At 39.0% G+C, this 17,537-nt stretch overlaps 1 protein-coding gene and 1 pseudogene across 1 annotated transcript in view; both read left to right on the forward strand.

The window, feature by feature from the left end:
* LOC140953928 (uncharacterized) overlaps positions 1-3,945 on the forward strand; it is a 49,164-nt gene extending 45,219 nt beyond the window's left edge. Inside the window, 10 exon segments of the mRNA XM_073403305.1 lie at positions 132-413; positions 711-869; positions 1,216-1,263; positions 1,606-1,638; positions 1,902-2,183; positions 2,606-2,770; positions 3,048-3,080; positions 3,180-3,461; positions 3,774-3,913; positions 3,916-3,945. Coding sequence (XP_073259406.1) covers positions 132-413; positions 711-869; positions 1,216-1,263; positions 1,606-1,638; positions 1,902-2,183; positions 2,606-2,770; positions 3,048-3,080; positions 3,180-3,461; positions 3,774-3,913; positions 3,916-3,945 — 1,454 coding nt within the window.
* Positions 3,946-4,501: 556 nt separating this feature from the next.
* The window catches only part of LOC140953943 (uncharacterized), a 25,530-nt pseudogene continuing 12,494 nt past the window's right edge, over positions 4,502-17,537 (forward strand).

The following is a 17,537-nucleotide window of genomic DNA, read 5'->3' on the forward strand; positions in this document are numbered from 1 at the left end:
TCAAAATTCTCTTTGTTAATGTTTTATGAAGTATGGTCGTCTTTAATTCCTTAAAATTGTTTTCTAGCTGATTGCACCACCAGAAACCAAGCCCAGATTATTTGACTTTGTGACCTTTCATTTCTTTTCAGTTCGCTCCACTGGATGTTTCCGAGACACGCATCGCCGAGCAGTTCCACAGATGGATGGGCGAAACCCATTGGTGAAGGATTACTATCGAAGAAGAAAAGACGCCATTTTGAAATGTGCTCTGGTTGCAATGAGATTTGGTTACCGAGTTTTCGCTGTACAGCATCAGGGATGGTGTGCTACTGGTCCGAGAGCTCACGTAACCTACCGGAAGTATGGACGGTCTAATCGGTGTAGAAATGGCAAAGGGGGACCATGGGCTAATGACGTCTACATTGTGAATGGTATGTGATCGAAACTGATATCCTTAGCGTTCCCCGTGCATGCCCTTAAATAATATTTATTGGTATTCCATTATTTGTATTAGATACTGAATCTATATGGAAACTTTTTGACGTAGAAAGTGAATCCGCAAAGGATGAAAACACGGCCTCTTACCAAGCCATTCTTGACAGATACAAAAGTCACGTCACAAAGAAGGTTAAAAAGACTGTTGAAAACATTTTAGTAAAGTGTATTTAAAACTACATAAAGGGTGCCCCCTCCTGATTTCTCAAATTAAAAAAACTTCTATGTTGCAGGTTTCTGCCGCAGAAGAACAACGACCCGTTATTGCTGTTCTTTCCCGTTCATCTACAAAGGGAGACGTTATAACAGTTGTACCAGAAGAAGACACAATCGACCATGGTGTGCTCTGACACCCAACTACGACAGAGATAGGAAATGGGGCAACTGCGCTAGTACGTAAAATGTATTTGAATGATAACGAACAGAAAAATATTCAAAGCAAACGTTTCTTTTACTATAAACAGTAATCCATATTAAATATGTGAGAGTACACCTATTTCAATAAAGGTTGCTTTGCGAATTTTGCTTTGGTCTTTGAAAGCCATTATTTGGTGGTCACTCAAGCAAAGCATTGCATTGTATTCTGCGTTTCAATGACCAAATCTCAAAGCAACCCTTATTGAAATAGGTGTATATATCAGTAATAAAAGGTTAAGAGTTACAGAAGGAGAATTAGTAGCCACATAGAAGTTTCTTTAAAAAATACAAAGCATTTTACTTTATTTTTGTCTCCTGTAGCTCGCAGACCTGTTAGACCACCCCGTCCTGTGGTACGCCCATCACGAGGTTAGCACCGCAACTCTACGTACAAGTGACTTTTTAATCAATTAATTTGTGTTTTTGTGAGTAGAACATGTTGGTCATAAATCCTACTTGTCATCAAGGGTAGTTGTTATTGGGCTATAAGTTCCAGTTTCTGTCGTTCTTTCTTAAGTTTCTATCCTTACTTGAAGGTTAAGGTGCAGATGCAGGTGATTGATCTCCCTCTAACTTTTTCTCTTTCCCGATAAAATTTGTTATTATCATGATCACCTACAGTGGTAACAAATCATAGTATATCACTTGCTCGCCTTGTCTCTTAGGGTATCCTATTTTAGTTGATCAATTTGGTTTTTCTTGCTTTTATAGGAAGAGTGATAAGAATCAGTATTGGATTGAAAGGTACAAATAGTTTAGAACTAGTTTCAGCTCTGCTTAGTCATGGTCGTTACTTGAAAGTGTGGGAGGTTAGCATGGTCATTTTAGATTGTCAAATTAATATAATCGACCTTACTGACCACGTGATCTTCAGAGGTGCAATTTTGAGATATCCTCCTTTGAGAAAAGAAAATGTTGAGACACCTATCCCGATATTCTTTTTCTGGTTCAGTTTTGAGATGACTAGTTTCTCCCGTTTAATTATAAGATGTGTTTTTCCTCGCTAGCATACGGTATTGGTTGCTACAAAGACACTGGCCGCAGGGCTATAGCCCCATTGGAAGGCAGAAGTTTCCTCTTGACAGGCAGCTACCGCAGAAGGAGATACTCCGTTCAGAAATGTGCCCTTGCTGCATACAAACGAGGCTACAAAGTGTTTGCAGTGCAGCACGGGGGATGGTGCGCAGCATCACGATATGGTTATCGAACTTATGGAAGATATGGGAGATGTAACAGGTGTAAGAATGGAAAAGGAGGGCCTTGGGCAAACGACGTTTATGTTCTGAGAGGTTAGGTTTCGTAAAATATATATGTTGTTAAAAAGTTTCTATGTTACGAGTGTTTGTTTGGGCTATTGGCGTTGCTGAGAATAGGAAACAAAACAACCTTATGAAAGTCTACGTTCTCCTCTTCCATTTTCTGAGAACAAATTAAGTAACACCTTCAGATTGTACTCGTGATGTCTGCGTGAAGTCATCATCTTCACGATTTGTTTAGGTAAGTTGCTCACTACCACCGTTCATTGTCGCAACATGGTCACTGTTTATAAATATAAAGGTAACCAATCCGAACTGCTTGACTTTTGGAGTTCAGACTGGCTCTGTTTTAATGATACATAGCTCATTACTTTAATTTACTAGCTTACTGTTAGAAGACTGGTGAAATTGAGTACATGGCCAGTCATTGAAGATGCTTTTATATTTACTCTCAGGATCGTGTCGTGTACGATCAAGCACTGGCCATTGTTGCGCCTTTCCTTTCATCTACAAGGGTCGGCGTTATAACCGTTGTGCAAGGAGAAACCACAATCGACCATGGTGTGCTCTGACACCCAACTACGATTTAGACAAGAGATGGGGAAACTGCCCAGGACGAGGTAACGACTAACAGCACTGAAAATAGTGACAGATTAACTGGCTGCTTAAAATCCAAAGGATTTAGTCTCTGTTCCAGGTTTAATTTAGACCGCTCACCAGCTTTCCTTTGTGGATTCAGTCGTGAGCTGTAGACCAGTATATACACACGTCTCTCGGAGAAGTTACAGTTCACCGTGAGAGTGCCAATACTAGTGTTGTTGTTGTTGTTACAAATGTCTTTGCTGGTCTGACAATGCTGTACAACTTATAACAATTATTTCTTTATTTTTTTATCAGGCCGTCCAATTAAAATCACGACAACAATATCACGTAAGTTCCTTATGATACCACTTTATTACGATCCTTATGAATAAATTCCTTCATTGATGCAAACGTAGTGATCTTCAAACACTTAAACAACTTTCTCAGTTCAAAAGATTGGCTGCTTCAAGGACACATACCGAAGAGCTATTCCTCAACTAGATGGCAGAAGTCCGCTTTTGAGAGGAAACTACCGGCTTCGAAGAGATGCTATCACCAAGTGTGTTGCTGAGGCCTTGAAGCGAGGCTACCGCATGATTGGAATCCAGCATGGCGGTTGGTGTGCATCTGGACCTCGGGCCCAAAAAACGTATGCAAAGTATGGACGATCCAACCGATGCAGAAATGGCAAAGGAGGGCCGTGGGCTAATGACGTGTATCGTATTTCGGGTTAGTCAACAAAGAACCAATAGCGACGGCACTATTAACTTAAGTGTTTTTACGTAGTAAGTAAGAAAAATGTCTTTTGCGCAAGTTATTGCGTTGTTTCAGTTAATGGGAAAAAACCGGAAGTCTAAAGCATGTTTTTCAGTCTTACCCTTTTAAAAAGGTAGTTACACTTAAACTACTCACCTGATCAGGAGGTACGCCTGAAGTCATGCTTACTTTAAATCACATGATGTGTAGCTAGCTATCTTAGACAGATATTCAATTATAATCATTAATTTTGAACCAGATCTTTTGTCATGCGTTATTTCCCAGGAAATTGTAAGCAACGCACTACAACTGGATACTGCTGCTTTCCGTTCATTTATCGCAGGCGTCGCTATAACGGCTGCGCAAGAACTCGTCGCGGAAGAAGATGGTGCGCAATTGCTCCTAACTACAACAAAAACAAACTGTGGGGGTACTGCAGAGGAGGAAATCGCCGTAAGATCCTGTCTCTTATTTGTTTTCACACCCTTCTTGTCTTTGAACAATCTATTTCTGAATGTGCTACTGTTACAGCTTACAATTCGCATTGTGGGTCATGAAATATTTATCTTGTCGTTTCCTTTTAATCCTAATTGAATTAAAAAAGAAAAATCGCTGGTAACATTATAGAACCGGCGGTACTGGCGGTTTCATAATGGACGTTTAAACAGAATAATAGGGCATAACTTTGCGATTTTTATTCATATGAATCTGTTCTTCATTTTTAGCGAAACCAACCAGAGTGACACATGGAGTGTTAAGTGAGTAATTTATATTATTCGGGGCTACCTTGAGTGCAATCTCAAAGATTCTCAGTTTGTTTGTTTGTTTTAGCTTGCGACTAAAAATCTAACTTGCGTTCTTTAGGAACTATTTCTTTTTCGAAATTTAATCGATATTTTTAACTGGGCACTTTTCACTATGCCCTTGAGGGGAAAATAACAGAGTTCCCTAGAAGCCCAGAAACACAGCCAAAGATTTAATCGCTAATAATCTTTTCCAAACCTCAGTTAAGTCACTTGGATGCTACAGGGACACGCATCGTCGAGCTATCCCACAAATGGACGGACGAAACCCATTAGTGAAAGGATACTACAGACGACGAGCTGACGCTATCTTAAAATGTGCGCTGGTTGCTCTGAGATTTGGTTACCTAGTCTTCGCTGTACAGCATCAGGGATGGTGTGCTACTGGTCCGAGAGCTCAAGTGACCTACCGAAAGTATGGACGGTCTAATCGATGTAGAAATGGCAAAGGAGGACCCTGGGCTAACGATGTTTACAAAATAACCGGTAAGATTGTTTGAAAAAAGATGTTCACTGCTAGCGCAAACCACTTCTTTGCCGAAAACTTAGGTCTGATTTTGACACAATGTGACGTCGTTAGACACGGATGCGTTTTATGAGAACAAAAGTTGTAATTACAGTGACCGTTTGGACAAACTTCTGTCTTTGTTGCTGTTTGCATGTCCTCAATATCTGGGTTTGCGTCTTTGATCCGGGTTTCTAGCTTTTGCTCCAGATCTTATCTGCTGGAAAAATGTGTACATTAACAAGTGGCCTTCTAAGAATAGAGCTGAACTATTCTGCGCTTCTTATGTAATATTGCTTCAAATAAGCAATATATTGTATTTCTAACTCTCCAGGAACCTGCCGAAAGAGAACCACTTCTCGTTATTGCTGTTCGTTCCCGTTCATCTACAGAGGCAGACTTTATAACAGTTGTACTAGAAGAAGACACAATAGACCCTGGTGTGCTCTGACACCTAACTACGATAGAGATAAGAAATGGGGCAACTGCGCCAGTAAGTTATACTTTTTTCTGCAATAAACTGATTACTTTTGAAGCTGTAGACAGAAAGCATTTTAAAAAGGGTCTTTTTAAACATTTTATAGTTATGGAAATAAAATCAAAAAAGAACAAACACATGCCTGTTAGTCTTGAAATTGTAAGGCATGGTCTGCCATGAGCTATACGCATTTAAGTTATGACCAATTCTAGTTTGGGGTGTTTTAACAGTAGAATAATTTTCTGGTACAAAAGTACGATGTACAGTTATGAAGAAATATTCGCTTTTCCTTTCTGTTTTCTAGAACGTCGACGTCCTGTGAGACCAGTTCCACCTGCTATGCCCCACAAAGGAGGTATAATTTATTTTTTGCCGTCCTTATTTGTACGGTGATTTTCTTGCCCAAATGTGCAATCATACTAGCTAGTCGAGATTTCTGAATACTCTGTTACTCTGAGTTTATGCCTTATTTTTATTTTGCAGCGAGGGTCATAAGAGTTACCGCAAGCTTAAAGGGTGAGTTTAACGGGGTCATCCAAACCATAGTTATTTGCGTGAAATGGTTAGTTTCAGGAGCAGGAGGCCTTAATATTCTGTCATGACCTTCTAAAGAATTTGTGAATCAAGGAAAAATCGACACTTTCTTGGACCGAGGAAAAATAAAGAGTGCTTTGCAATGTCAATTACCTTGTATCGCATGCAAACAAGTGACTTGAGTTGTACATTAATGTTTTCCTTTTTTGTGAGGCGCGAAAATAAGGAATTCATCCCTGTGAATAAATGAATGAATGAATGAATGAATGAATGAATGAATGAATGAACTTATTTAAATGTCCGAGTATTAGGCTTTCTCGCTAATTTTCTTTAGTTTAATTTACAAAAACAATACAATGGAAACCTCAATTTCAGTATTTTTTAGCGAAGTGAATTTTAATCCTTACAAAAATCCTCTAAAATTGCGTTGATCCACGACTGGGCCCTTAGTCCCTCAAGATGGCCCACGTGCAGGATAACATCCTGCACTTCTTTTCGTTTCAGCATACAACATCGGCTGCTATAAAGACACAAGCCGACGGGCCATACCATCTTTAGAAGGCAGAAGTCGGCTTTTAAGGGGAAGCTATCGCCGTAGGAAATACGCTATTCGTAAATGTGCCCTTGCTGCTCAGAAACGTGGTTTCAGGGTGTTTGCAGTACAGCATCAAGGATGGTGTGCATCATCTAGGAGAGCTCATTTGACGTATCGCAGATATGGAAAATCAAACAGATGTAGAAATGGAAAAGGAGGACCTTGGGCCAATGATGTTTATGTCCTGAGAGGTATAACATCATACGAGTTAAAAGACACACATTTGTCCTATGCTTGCAAGTTTGAAGTCTCAATGCAAATTTTCACTGTCTTTATGAGATTTCTGAAATTGCTACAAGTACTAAAAAGATGATTCGAGACCCCTTAGATAGAGCTTTGCTTTAAAAGATAACTACATCATAGGCATGCTTGCATTATCATTTTTGCTTCTCAGAAGTACATTCCCGCGCTGTGGCTCTTTGCCATGATATTAATTTAAATTTTCAGTAGCTTCAGCATAATGGTTTTAGGGTTAGGACTACCTCTGTAGGTGGTTCAACCTTACAAACACTGACCTAATATGAGCCATTTTCTGCATTTAACGAAACTTTTTCTTTCCAATATTCTAAATAAAAGAATCATTCTCAATTCATTCTTTAATTATGGTGTTTTTTGGCAGGGTCATGCAGCAAGCGTTCTACAAACGGTATCTGCTGCGTATTCCCTTTCATTTATAAAGGAAAACGATACAACCGCTGCACCCGTGTTAATTCCAGGCGCCCTTGGTGTGCAAATACTCCGAATTATAATGCAGATAAACTATATGGCTTCTGTGGTGGTCGCAAAGGTAAACAGGGAAATTATTGATAGGCAGAAGTAAGAACAGCGGCTTTCGTTTCAAAGACTTCTGAACACTGATGACTTTTTAAGGCAACAACTAATCGTTGAAGTCGCATTTATTACTTTCTCTCAAGTTGTTAACGGAACCTGCCAAAACCTATAAAAGTTTGCAATTGCTTCTTATATATTAAGGACTCTCTGCTGAGCAGCCTGCCGATATTCTGAAAAAACAAATGGGGAAAAAATTCATGCTTACGCAGTAAAATTACTTCTTCTTGTAGCTTGATTATATCCATATTTCTCAAGGTGAAAATATGTGACCGCTGAAATTGATGGCATTACTTGTTTCCTTGGCGTATAATTTTAAACAGCAAAACACCCTTAAGTAGAAGGCGTTAAAAAATGCGTTGTGCCATCCACCGAATAATTGAAAAGTGATTTCTAACGCGGGCTATTATTTGCAGTTTTGCGGAAGATCAGTTACTGACCCTTATTATCTGTTCCTGTCCGCAGTGCGACCCATTAAGATGACACCTTCTATAAGAAGTAAGTCTACTCTCCGAATCATCATTTAAACCAACTTATACTTCTCCCTCTTTTAAAGAGGACTCTTTAATTGCGTATATTTAAATTTCCTTCTAAAGTCAGATATTAAAAAAACGGCTAAAAATGAGCATTTTTGTAACATTATTGAAAGTTAATTTTCATCTCTTATAGTCCAGAGAATCGGATGTTTTAGAGATACATATCGTAGAGCCATTTCACAGCTAGATGGTCAAAGTGTGTTTTTGAGAGGTAACTACCAGAGACGACGTTATGCTATTCAGAAATGTGCTTATGCTAGCCTTAAACGAGGATACGCAGTTTTTGGAGTTCAAAATGGCGGCTGGTGTGCATCAGGATCCAGAGCTTACAGGACCTTTGCAAAGTATGGAAGATCCAATAGATGCAGAAATGGTAAGGGAGGACCATGGGCTAATGACGTCTACAGGATATCAGGTATACATTCCTTCCATTTTATTGACAAATTTGCCTTGATATTTGCATTCAAGTGCGCTTTACTGCTGCTTTTTCTAGCCTCGTTTTCAGAGATGTAATGAAATACGAGAAACATTAATACAAATTGATAAACTGTATAGAACTCAATTCAAAATTAGCTTTTTTTCGATCACCTGGACCGGATATTCAAAGCGCTTAAATATCTTGGCCACAAAATTCTTCAAATATATTTCCTGAACCAAAATACAGTTAGATAATGAACAGATAGTTGGTTCAACATTGTTTAAAGCGTTTGTGCTTGAACGACAGGGAAAAAAAATTAGAGAGGTTCTCACATAAGAAACCAAGCGCCTTTTGCAGTAGTTTTTTTGTCTTTAAGAAGTTTAAGAATCTTAAAATGTGAAAAAATGATTGGCTCTAACGTACGCAGCGCATTTTTTCCTTTGTCGACACTTGACCATGGACTCGACAATTAACACTGGTTGACGCAATTTTATTCATTGATTAAAACTGTTCGTTCTCTCTGTTATAGGCAAGTGTACACGTAAGACGACTCAAGGATACTGCTGCGTATTTCCTTTCATGTACCGCGGTCGCGGATATAATAGATGTGCCAAAAATCGCCGCGGACAGGCGTGGTGCTATATTACTCCGGACAAAAAACATTGGGGATACTGCAGAGGGGGACAAAAACGTAAGGATGCACCTATATTACAATCACTACAATTTCTAATTATTTACTCGTTCTTTGTTCTCGTGATTTTACACTGCATTTGTAGTCAACCTTGCAGTGAGTAAAAAGAAATTTGGCCCACAGGAAAAAGCGTGGCAATTGCAGTGAGTGCCGGTTGTTTACTTGAGGGAAGTGGCTATGCCAGCTAACATAGCTTTAGTCAATTACCCTAACGCATAAAATCATTAACACTGAAAGAGATACAGAGCAAAACAATAAGAAGGATAATAACGGGACAAAAACAAACGTGCAGTTAGCCATACACCGCAGCCTTCTGGCTATCATGGTAACTAAGATCTTTCCAACAAGAATTAATCTCTTAGAAAACTAATTTTTCTGAACAATTTCCGCCGCTCCGCACTGAAAACAACTATTAATATAAAAAATTTCAAATAAGTTTTCTTTGCTCACTTTTAAAATTCTGAAATGTTCCTTTTAAACCTGCTTATTTATCACCTATTTCCCCTTTACAGGTCTACCGATACGAATCACGCCATATGTTAAAGGTAAGCTTTTTGTTTCGAGTATCAGTTAAAGAGTAGTTTGTTGAGTCTGCAGGAACCTTACTTACAAAAAGCAGTACTTATTATTCTTGAGTAGTCCCCTCTTTCCCCGACAGGATTGGATAATACTGCTCTCCCTACTTAGATGCTTTTCACAACAAGCAAAACAATTCTTCGACCAAAATTGGCTATGTAAACTATCAACCGTGTCGTTTGTTTGCTATAAACGTCCGTAAGCTCACAGTTCAACAGAAATCCAATTTTGGTAAGAACCTGCTACACATCCAGTAACTCAGGATACTGTACGTCACTGATTTAGTTTGTTTTCTGGATCATAATTTAAATGGACACAATTGTTTCTTTACATTTAGCCAATTCACTTGGATGCTACAGGGACACGGCTCGCCGAGCTATCCCACAAATGGATGGACGCAACTCATTAGTGAAAGGATACTACAGACGACGAGCTGACGCCATCTTAAAATGTGCGCTAGTTGCTCTGAGATTTGGTTACCGAGTCTTCGCTTTACAGCATCAGGGATGGTGTGCTACTGGTCCAAGAGTCCACGTGACCTACAAGAAGTATGGACGGTCTAATCGATGTAGAAATGGCAAAGGAGGACCCTGGGCTAACGATGTTTACAAAATAGCAGGTGAGTTCAAGGACATTGTGGTTGCTAGCTTTGGAAGTTTTAGAAGAGTTACTCAGTTCTTATCATCGATCACATATGGCCAGTATTTAGTGTCGTCTGTCAGGAAAAGTTCTCAATACTTACGTCCAGTTTCAATGATGTTCAAAGGATGGTTTTTAAAAAGGTCGCTACTTTAAAGGTCGCGAGTTGGACCTAATGGTTTCCCAACTATTGAATTTTAATAGTATTCTTTTCAAAATATGTTTTTGAATTTCTTTTTATTTAGGCATATGCCGAAGACGGACAACAACACGTTATTGCTGTGCGTTCCCGTTCGTCTACAAGGGTCGTCGTTATAATAGTTGTACCAGAAGAAGACACAGTCGGCCATGGTGCGCACTGACACCCAACTACGATAGAGACAAGAAATGGGGCAACTGTGCTAGACGTAAGAATTTTAACAAATGTAGTAACTTCGTTCTGTAAAGGATTTTAAAATAATTATTTCTCTCTTAGGACGGAAGCCTGTTCGACCAAACCCACCAATTGTCCGCCCTCCAAGAGGTTAGTTTTGAGCTGTTTGCGGCTACTTTGAGTATATACAATGTTTTATTTGTGTGTTTTTTCTTGGCAATTAAAGTTATGTTGTATTTTTTATCTTACAGCTCGTGTCATAAAGGTGACAACAGGATTGCTAGGTAAGTACTCTTGAGCTTGTTGGAATTGTAAACTACTAACAGGGTTGTACTTCAAGTCGGAATGCCATGAATGGGTTGAACTTATAATAGATTACTATATATGATAGACACAAAACATCCTTCATGTCCCATCACATTATAGAGCATATCTGACCACCCTGAATTGTCCCTGCTCTGGGGCCTCTTGTACTCCTTTGCGAGAATGGAGCATATCAATTATAACACGGCGTTGGGCGTGCAGGTAACGTAATTTTTTTTTTCTTGCAGCATATAGCATTGGTTGCTATAAAGATACAAGTAGACGAGCCATATCCCCTCTTGAGGGTAGAAGTCGCCTTCTGAAAGGATATTACCGCCGAAGAAGAGACGCGATCAAAAAATGTGCTCTAGCCGCAGAAAAGCGAGGCTACAAAGTGTTTGCGATGCAACATCAGGGGTGGTGTGCATCATCTAGGAGAGCTCATTTGACGTATCGTAGATATGGAAAATCAAACAGATGTAGAAATGGAAAAGGAGGACCTTGGGCCAATACTGTTTATGTATTGAGAGGTACTTTAATATGTTTTGTTTTACGAACAACAGTAAGAGATAAAACACCTTACTGAAGTAAACTCCTCGACCACTACTTTTTTGAACGTCTTAGACAAAACGGCTTTGGGCCGTTTTTTTTTGCGCATTTAAGCACCTGGATTCTGGAATGCATGAGATGTGCGGAAACCATATATAAAATGGGTTTGCGAACTTAGCAGACTTTGAGCAAAAGCGGAATATCTACTGAGCAACAGATGGGTGTTCATCATGGCTAATTGCGTCTGTTATTATAAAGCTTTTTTGTCAAGGTAAGTTTTATACGCTGGTATATTAAGCTTTATTGGCTTTTTCTGTTTTCAGGTTCTTGCCGCACTCGAACCTCTCGCCGTAACTGTTGTGCGTTTCCGTTCACCTACCGCGGCAAACGATACAACAGCTGTACCAGAGTTCGATCCAAGCGGCCATGGTGTTCACTCACTTCAAGTTACGATAAAGACAAACTGTATGGTTACTGTGGCGGACGAAAAGGTGAGTGAGAGAGATAAGTACATGACTCAGTTAAGGCAATTCAATTCACATGTCCTAAAAGTGATTTTTTTTTCTTCCCTGCAGCGCCTATCATACGTGTGGTACCTTCAATAACAGGTGAGTTCTATCAACAAGCAATTTTTAAATAGGACATTACATTTTTAAATTGGACTTCTTTACTTATAGCTTTTAAGCTATAATAAGGAAGTCGAAAATCCATCAATAATTTCAATGAAGAATAACGATTATTTACTTGAATTATTAAAAACCGCTGTTGGTTGGAGATTGTCCAAGTCGAGTCTTACGAGATTAATTCATAATTTCTGATCTATTAGGATCCTATGGCATAAACTATCAAGAATCAATGCTTTATTTCATTTAACTTTCTTCGCGTTTTTAAATTTTAACTGCATTTTGGTTGCTTTGTAGTCCAAAGAATTGGCTGCTTTAAAGACACATTTCGCAGAGCTATTCCTCAACTGGATGGGAAAAGTCGACTTCTAAGGGGAAACTACCAACGACGAACATATGCAATTCAAAAATGCGTTCTCGAAACTGTAAAACGAGGCTTTTCAGTGATTGGTGTTCAGAATGGAGGTTGGTGCGCATCAGGACCGCGGGCTCACAGAACATTTGGAAAGTATGGGCGTTCAAACAGATGTAGAAGTGGAAAGGGAGGACCTTGGGCTAATGACGTCTACAGAATTTCGGGTGAGAGGAAGACATCCTATTTTTGCAACTTTTGTTGAAAAAATCTTCATTAAAGTAAATTCTTTAACGTGTCATTTAAAAAGAAAATATTTTTAAAGTCCCTATTTCTGTTCCCTGGACATAAGTGGTTGTAATTTAAAGCCTTGACCAGGACATTTCATCTTATACAATATTTCATGCACCAGGTAAGGAGAAGAGAATTGAAAACAGCCCAACATAATGACAGCTCGTTCTATTTGCTACTCTTGCTTGCTTATTTATACTCCTTACAACTTGATTGCTGTTTATGTAAGCTAGCGTTTTAAAGCCTCCATTGATTTACTTCTACCATGAAATCGTCTGTTTAAACTTCATTCCTCCTAATGGCTTAACCTTAACTGTGCATGACACAATAAACTCTAGTTTTTTAACGCGCACTCTTAAATCTAATGTAGGAACCTGCAGACATCGCACCATCTCAGGCGAATGTTGTGTGCCATTCATCTATCGCAGACGTAGATACAATGGTTGCGCGAGGCATCGAAGCGGAAGGAAGTGGTGTTATGTCACCCCTGATTATCGAAGGAACAGACTCTGGGGGTGGTGCAGGGGAGGAACGCGATGTAAGGCCTTTCTTTCTTCCATCGTATTTTTGTTTTTTGTTTTTATTTTTTGTTTTCTAAAGGTTTTATTATGATAAAGTATAGCACTGAGATTATTATGAGCAAAGTATTTGGTATGTTTATGTTAGGACTCTGGTTATTTACTTGCAAGAAGAACTCTTTGTCGTATTTCATTTACACAACTTCCTTTAGCGAAGAAAACTCTTAATTTATATGACAACCTTATAAAGCAATATTTGATGTACTTGCAAAAACTAAAAGAAGTGATAAACAGTAAAGGAGATTGACCTGTTTGAATCTGATTCCGTACAGAAAGTGTAAGGACAACTTCATACTTCTGTTGAAAGCTTTCCTTAGCCTGATAGGCATTGTCATTTGACTGTATCTTAACGTACTTTTACAGCTCCACCAATCAAGGTTACCACTGGAGTTAGAAGTAAGTACACGTCTAGTCTGCTGTCCTTGACCTGTTGAGTCTAAAAAAGCTTTAATTGAGGGAAGATTTTTTAAGTACATAAGTTTAAGTCAAGGGCTCTTTATTGATACTTATGAGTTTTCCTAAACAAGTAAGTTTAAATTTGATTTTCTTTTACAGTCAAGCGGATTGGATGCTTCAAAGACACATCTCGCAGGGCCATTCCAGGTGTAGACGGCCGTGGTCCTCTACTTACAGGTTACTACCGAAGACGACGCGAAGCCATCAAGAAGTGTGCGTTGTATGCTGTAATGTACGGCTTTAGGGCCTTTGCTGTACAGCATCAAGGATGGTGTGCTACTGGTCCTAAGGCTCACGTAACCTACCGGAAGTACGGAAAGTCTAATCGATGTCGAAACGGCAAAGGTGGGCCATGGGCTAATGATGTCTACATGATTTCTGGTAAGTAAGTCGTTTATTATTTTCAGGAACATTCAATTTTTTATTGTTATTTTCGTCAGGTAGAAATGTAGAATAAAGAGGGGACGGAGCTGATAATTTCGACTTAAAGGTGAGTGGGACAAACAAGTATCTGTACTCTCTGGGCTCGGCTAAATGTCGAGAACACCCGCCAAAATAAAATAATCCTGAGGTGAGTTATAAAATTTCCTCAATAACGGCAAGATGTAATTTGCGCCGTTCACCACAGCCTTGTTGGCTGATTATGGACCACAAGACAGACCTGTATATTGTGGATCTGATTCATCCCTTTTTACAGGCACTTGCCGAAAGCGGACGGCAAAACGATATTGTTGTTCATTCCCGTTCATCTACAAGGGTCGACGGTACAACAAATGTACGAGAAGGAGACATAACCGACCATGGTGTGCTTTAACGTCGAATTACGATCGAGACAGGAAATGGGACAATTGCGCAGGTACTAGAACTTTCTATTAAAATCATTTTTGTCCATATATTCTATGAAAGATAAGGCCGTAAACAACTACTTCTGACACATTACACGCTACTGACGATTTAAAAGCAATCTGACCCTGGTGACAGGATAAATTTAAGGTTTAAAGAATGCATGGCTGTCTGAAGAACTCCTGCCAAACAAACAAAAACTTTTTATTTTTAGATTTTACTTTTAGTTTGCTTGTTAATGAGAGAAAATACTAACATTTATTATGTCCCGTTGCAGGCCGTCGACCTGTCAAGCCTGTTAAACCAGTGGTGCATCCGAAAGGTTAGGCTTTTTAAAATAACGATTAAAAATTTTGGCCGGGCAGTTGCAGATATTTGACTAATTGACTCTAAACTCGAAAATAAGCAACAGTTCTACCCGCAAAAATATGAAGCACCATATTTACGTCTTTGAAAATAAAGCGTTTCTCTACATAAAAATTTGCTCACATGTAGCCTTAGATGTGGTCTCAAGGTGATGGTGTTAATTTTTTTTTCTCTTCTATTTCCCCCCTTCATTTCCACGATCTGACTTATTGACCTCCAGATGTAAAAAAAATTATTTAACAAGATGTTTATCGTATTATTTCATTAAGTGGCAATCATTTGGGAAGAGTTTAAACAGCGGCATGTTGAATTATAATGTAATTATTTTGAATTGTGTTATAAAGCAAATTATAAAATAACTAAGATAGTACGCGCGTTCAGATTGGTTAAAAACCTATGGCTTATTGTGCCGGTAAACTCGGGAAACTTCAAGTTATTTTATAAAAGCAATAGACCACACTTTCTTTGGCTTTACCGGCTTCATGCATAACCCACTAGAAATCGGCTCGTGATTTACAAGCTTTTCTCGTGTTCTCCCAACATCCCAAGTGGGTTATCACGGCGTAAACCCATGGAAAGTGTGGTCTATTGCTTAATGAAACAGCTCGGGTAAACAATAACAGAATATACTTTCCCATAACATATCGCCGCCTAGAGATATCATCATATTTCAAGTAAATGCACACGATTTTCCTCTACATATCGCGCTCCGATGTTTATTGATATTGCCAGAAAGAACCTTTGATATACACAATGCGGAAAGGCGAAACAAAGCAAGTTGGATTCAGTCTAAAACTTTTCCCACAGTACTTAGCTATTACGCTGAACAAAATTCAGCCCCCTGAGAATATCACAGAACAATTAAAGGATAACGTTGAACTTACCCCTGATAAAGAAATTATTGTCCCTTAGACAATAAAAACTTTATGCTATCATAGGTATTTTTTGTTCGGGGTGAATCATATTGAACATTCCAGGAACTCTCTAGGCGATCTAACTAGTTCCCCTGGTTTTGGAAGGACTCGAAATAACCGATCTTTACTTTTCTTTACTCATTCCCCCCCCCCCCCCCTCCAACCTGGTCTTAGCCATATATATACCTTTGATTAGTATGTGCGGATTTTTGCCCTCACCTTAGATAGGTAGGGATTCGTGTCATTGGTCTGTAATTGATATTGAATCGAAACGATTTTTAAAGCAGCTATGTGGCCAGCCATACAGCCAAAGTTTATCTAAAGCGAAGTTTGAGTTTCTTGATTTATTTGCTGAACACCATTCCCAACAAAGAGAGCAAGCCCCAAACAAAAGTGTTTCTTGTTAGGGTATATTTTTTGAAGAGGGGTAGGACAAAAAGGGCTATTCAACTTAAAATCGTTATCCTTTAATTCGGGTCTCTTTGTTCCTTTCAGGACGAACTGTAAGAATCACAATTGGAGTAGTAGGTAAGTCTAAGATGGCTCGGCCCATCTTGCCTTCTCAGGATTGACTGCTTTCTTTCCGCGAAAAAACAGTTTCTTTGGCCACTTAATAATCCATTATCGATCAACTTTTTTAGGTCAAGATAGTTGCATTTCGGTCTCGTCCTTTCTTTGCATTCACGCTTCATCAATAGCACATGTATTCAGCCAACTTGTGTCCTTATAAGGAGTAATGCAGAGACTTTTTTGCATTTTTTGTATTTATTAATCTAACCCCTTGTAAAGTCATCATAGCACTGTAAACACCTTGGGAGACTTGCTTACGGTTTAGGTTCCCTAATCTAACTTTAAAGAAATAGCGTTAACATTCTGTAAGCCACAAAATCCCCCTTAAATTCACTTTCTATCTTATAGCTCTCTATAGTCAAAACTGATCGACTTTCATTCTAAATTTTGCTCTTTCTTTTGCTTTAAATTTAGTAAATTTTAATTGTTTAGTTTTAATCAGAGCTTAAAAATCTAGGCTTGAGCTCTAAATCCCTTACTTGTAATGCTTTTCTTTCTTAAATAGCGAAGGGCATTGGGTGCTATAGAGACACCAGTCGGCGGGCCATCTCAACTTTGGAGGGTAAAAGTCGCCTTCTTATAGGAAATTACCGCAGGAGACTATACGCTATTCAAAAGTGTGCTTCTGCTGCTTTAAAACGAGGGTTTAGAATCTTCGCGCTACAGCATGGAGGGTGGTGTGCTTCATCAAAGAGAGCGCATCTGACTTATGGTAGATACGGAAGATCCAACAGGTGCAGGAATGGTAAAGGAGGACCTTGGGCGAACAATGTGTATGTCCTCAGAGGTAAATATTACGCACGTTAAAAACTTTTTTTTTCTGCAAAGTAATATTTTGAGAAGGAAGTATTTCCGTTACAGATATTTCACTAACATAGCTTTTCTCTGTTCTCTACAATGCGTTAATCTTGGCTGCGTTGTCTTTTCTCCAACCATTTCTTAGAAAGTAACAAGTCGAATCTTCGGTGTCCATCTAGCTTTTATATTTGAGTTAGGGCATCGACAGTATTGGCGGTATTTAGATATTGACCATTAGAGATCAAAAATAACATTTTAATCAGATAAATCAACCCTTCATGAACTTATTTGGGCCCACGTTTGTCTTGTTTTAGGTTCATGTCGAGCACGTTCCTCAACTGGTAACTGCTGCATGTTCCCCTTTGTTTACCGAGGACGAAGATACAACCGCTGTATCAGAGTTAAGTCCAAACGACCGTGGTGCTCTCTT

This window comes from Porites lutea, chromosome 12, assembly GCF_958299795.1.
Source record: "Porites lutea chromosome 12, jaPorLute2.1, whole genome shotgun sequence".
Classification (NCBI taxonomy): Eukaryota; Metazoa; Cnidaria; class Anthozoa; order Scleractinia; family Poritidae; genus Porites; species Porites lutea.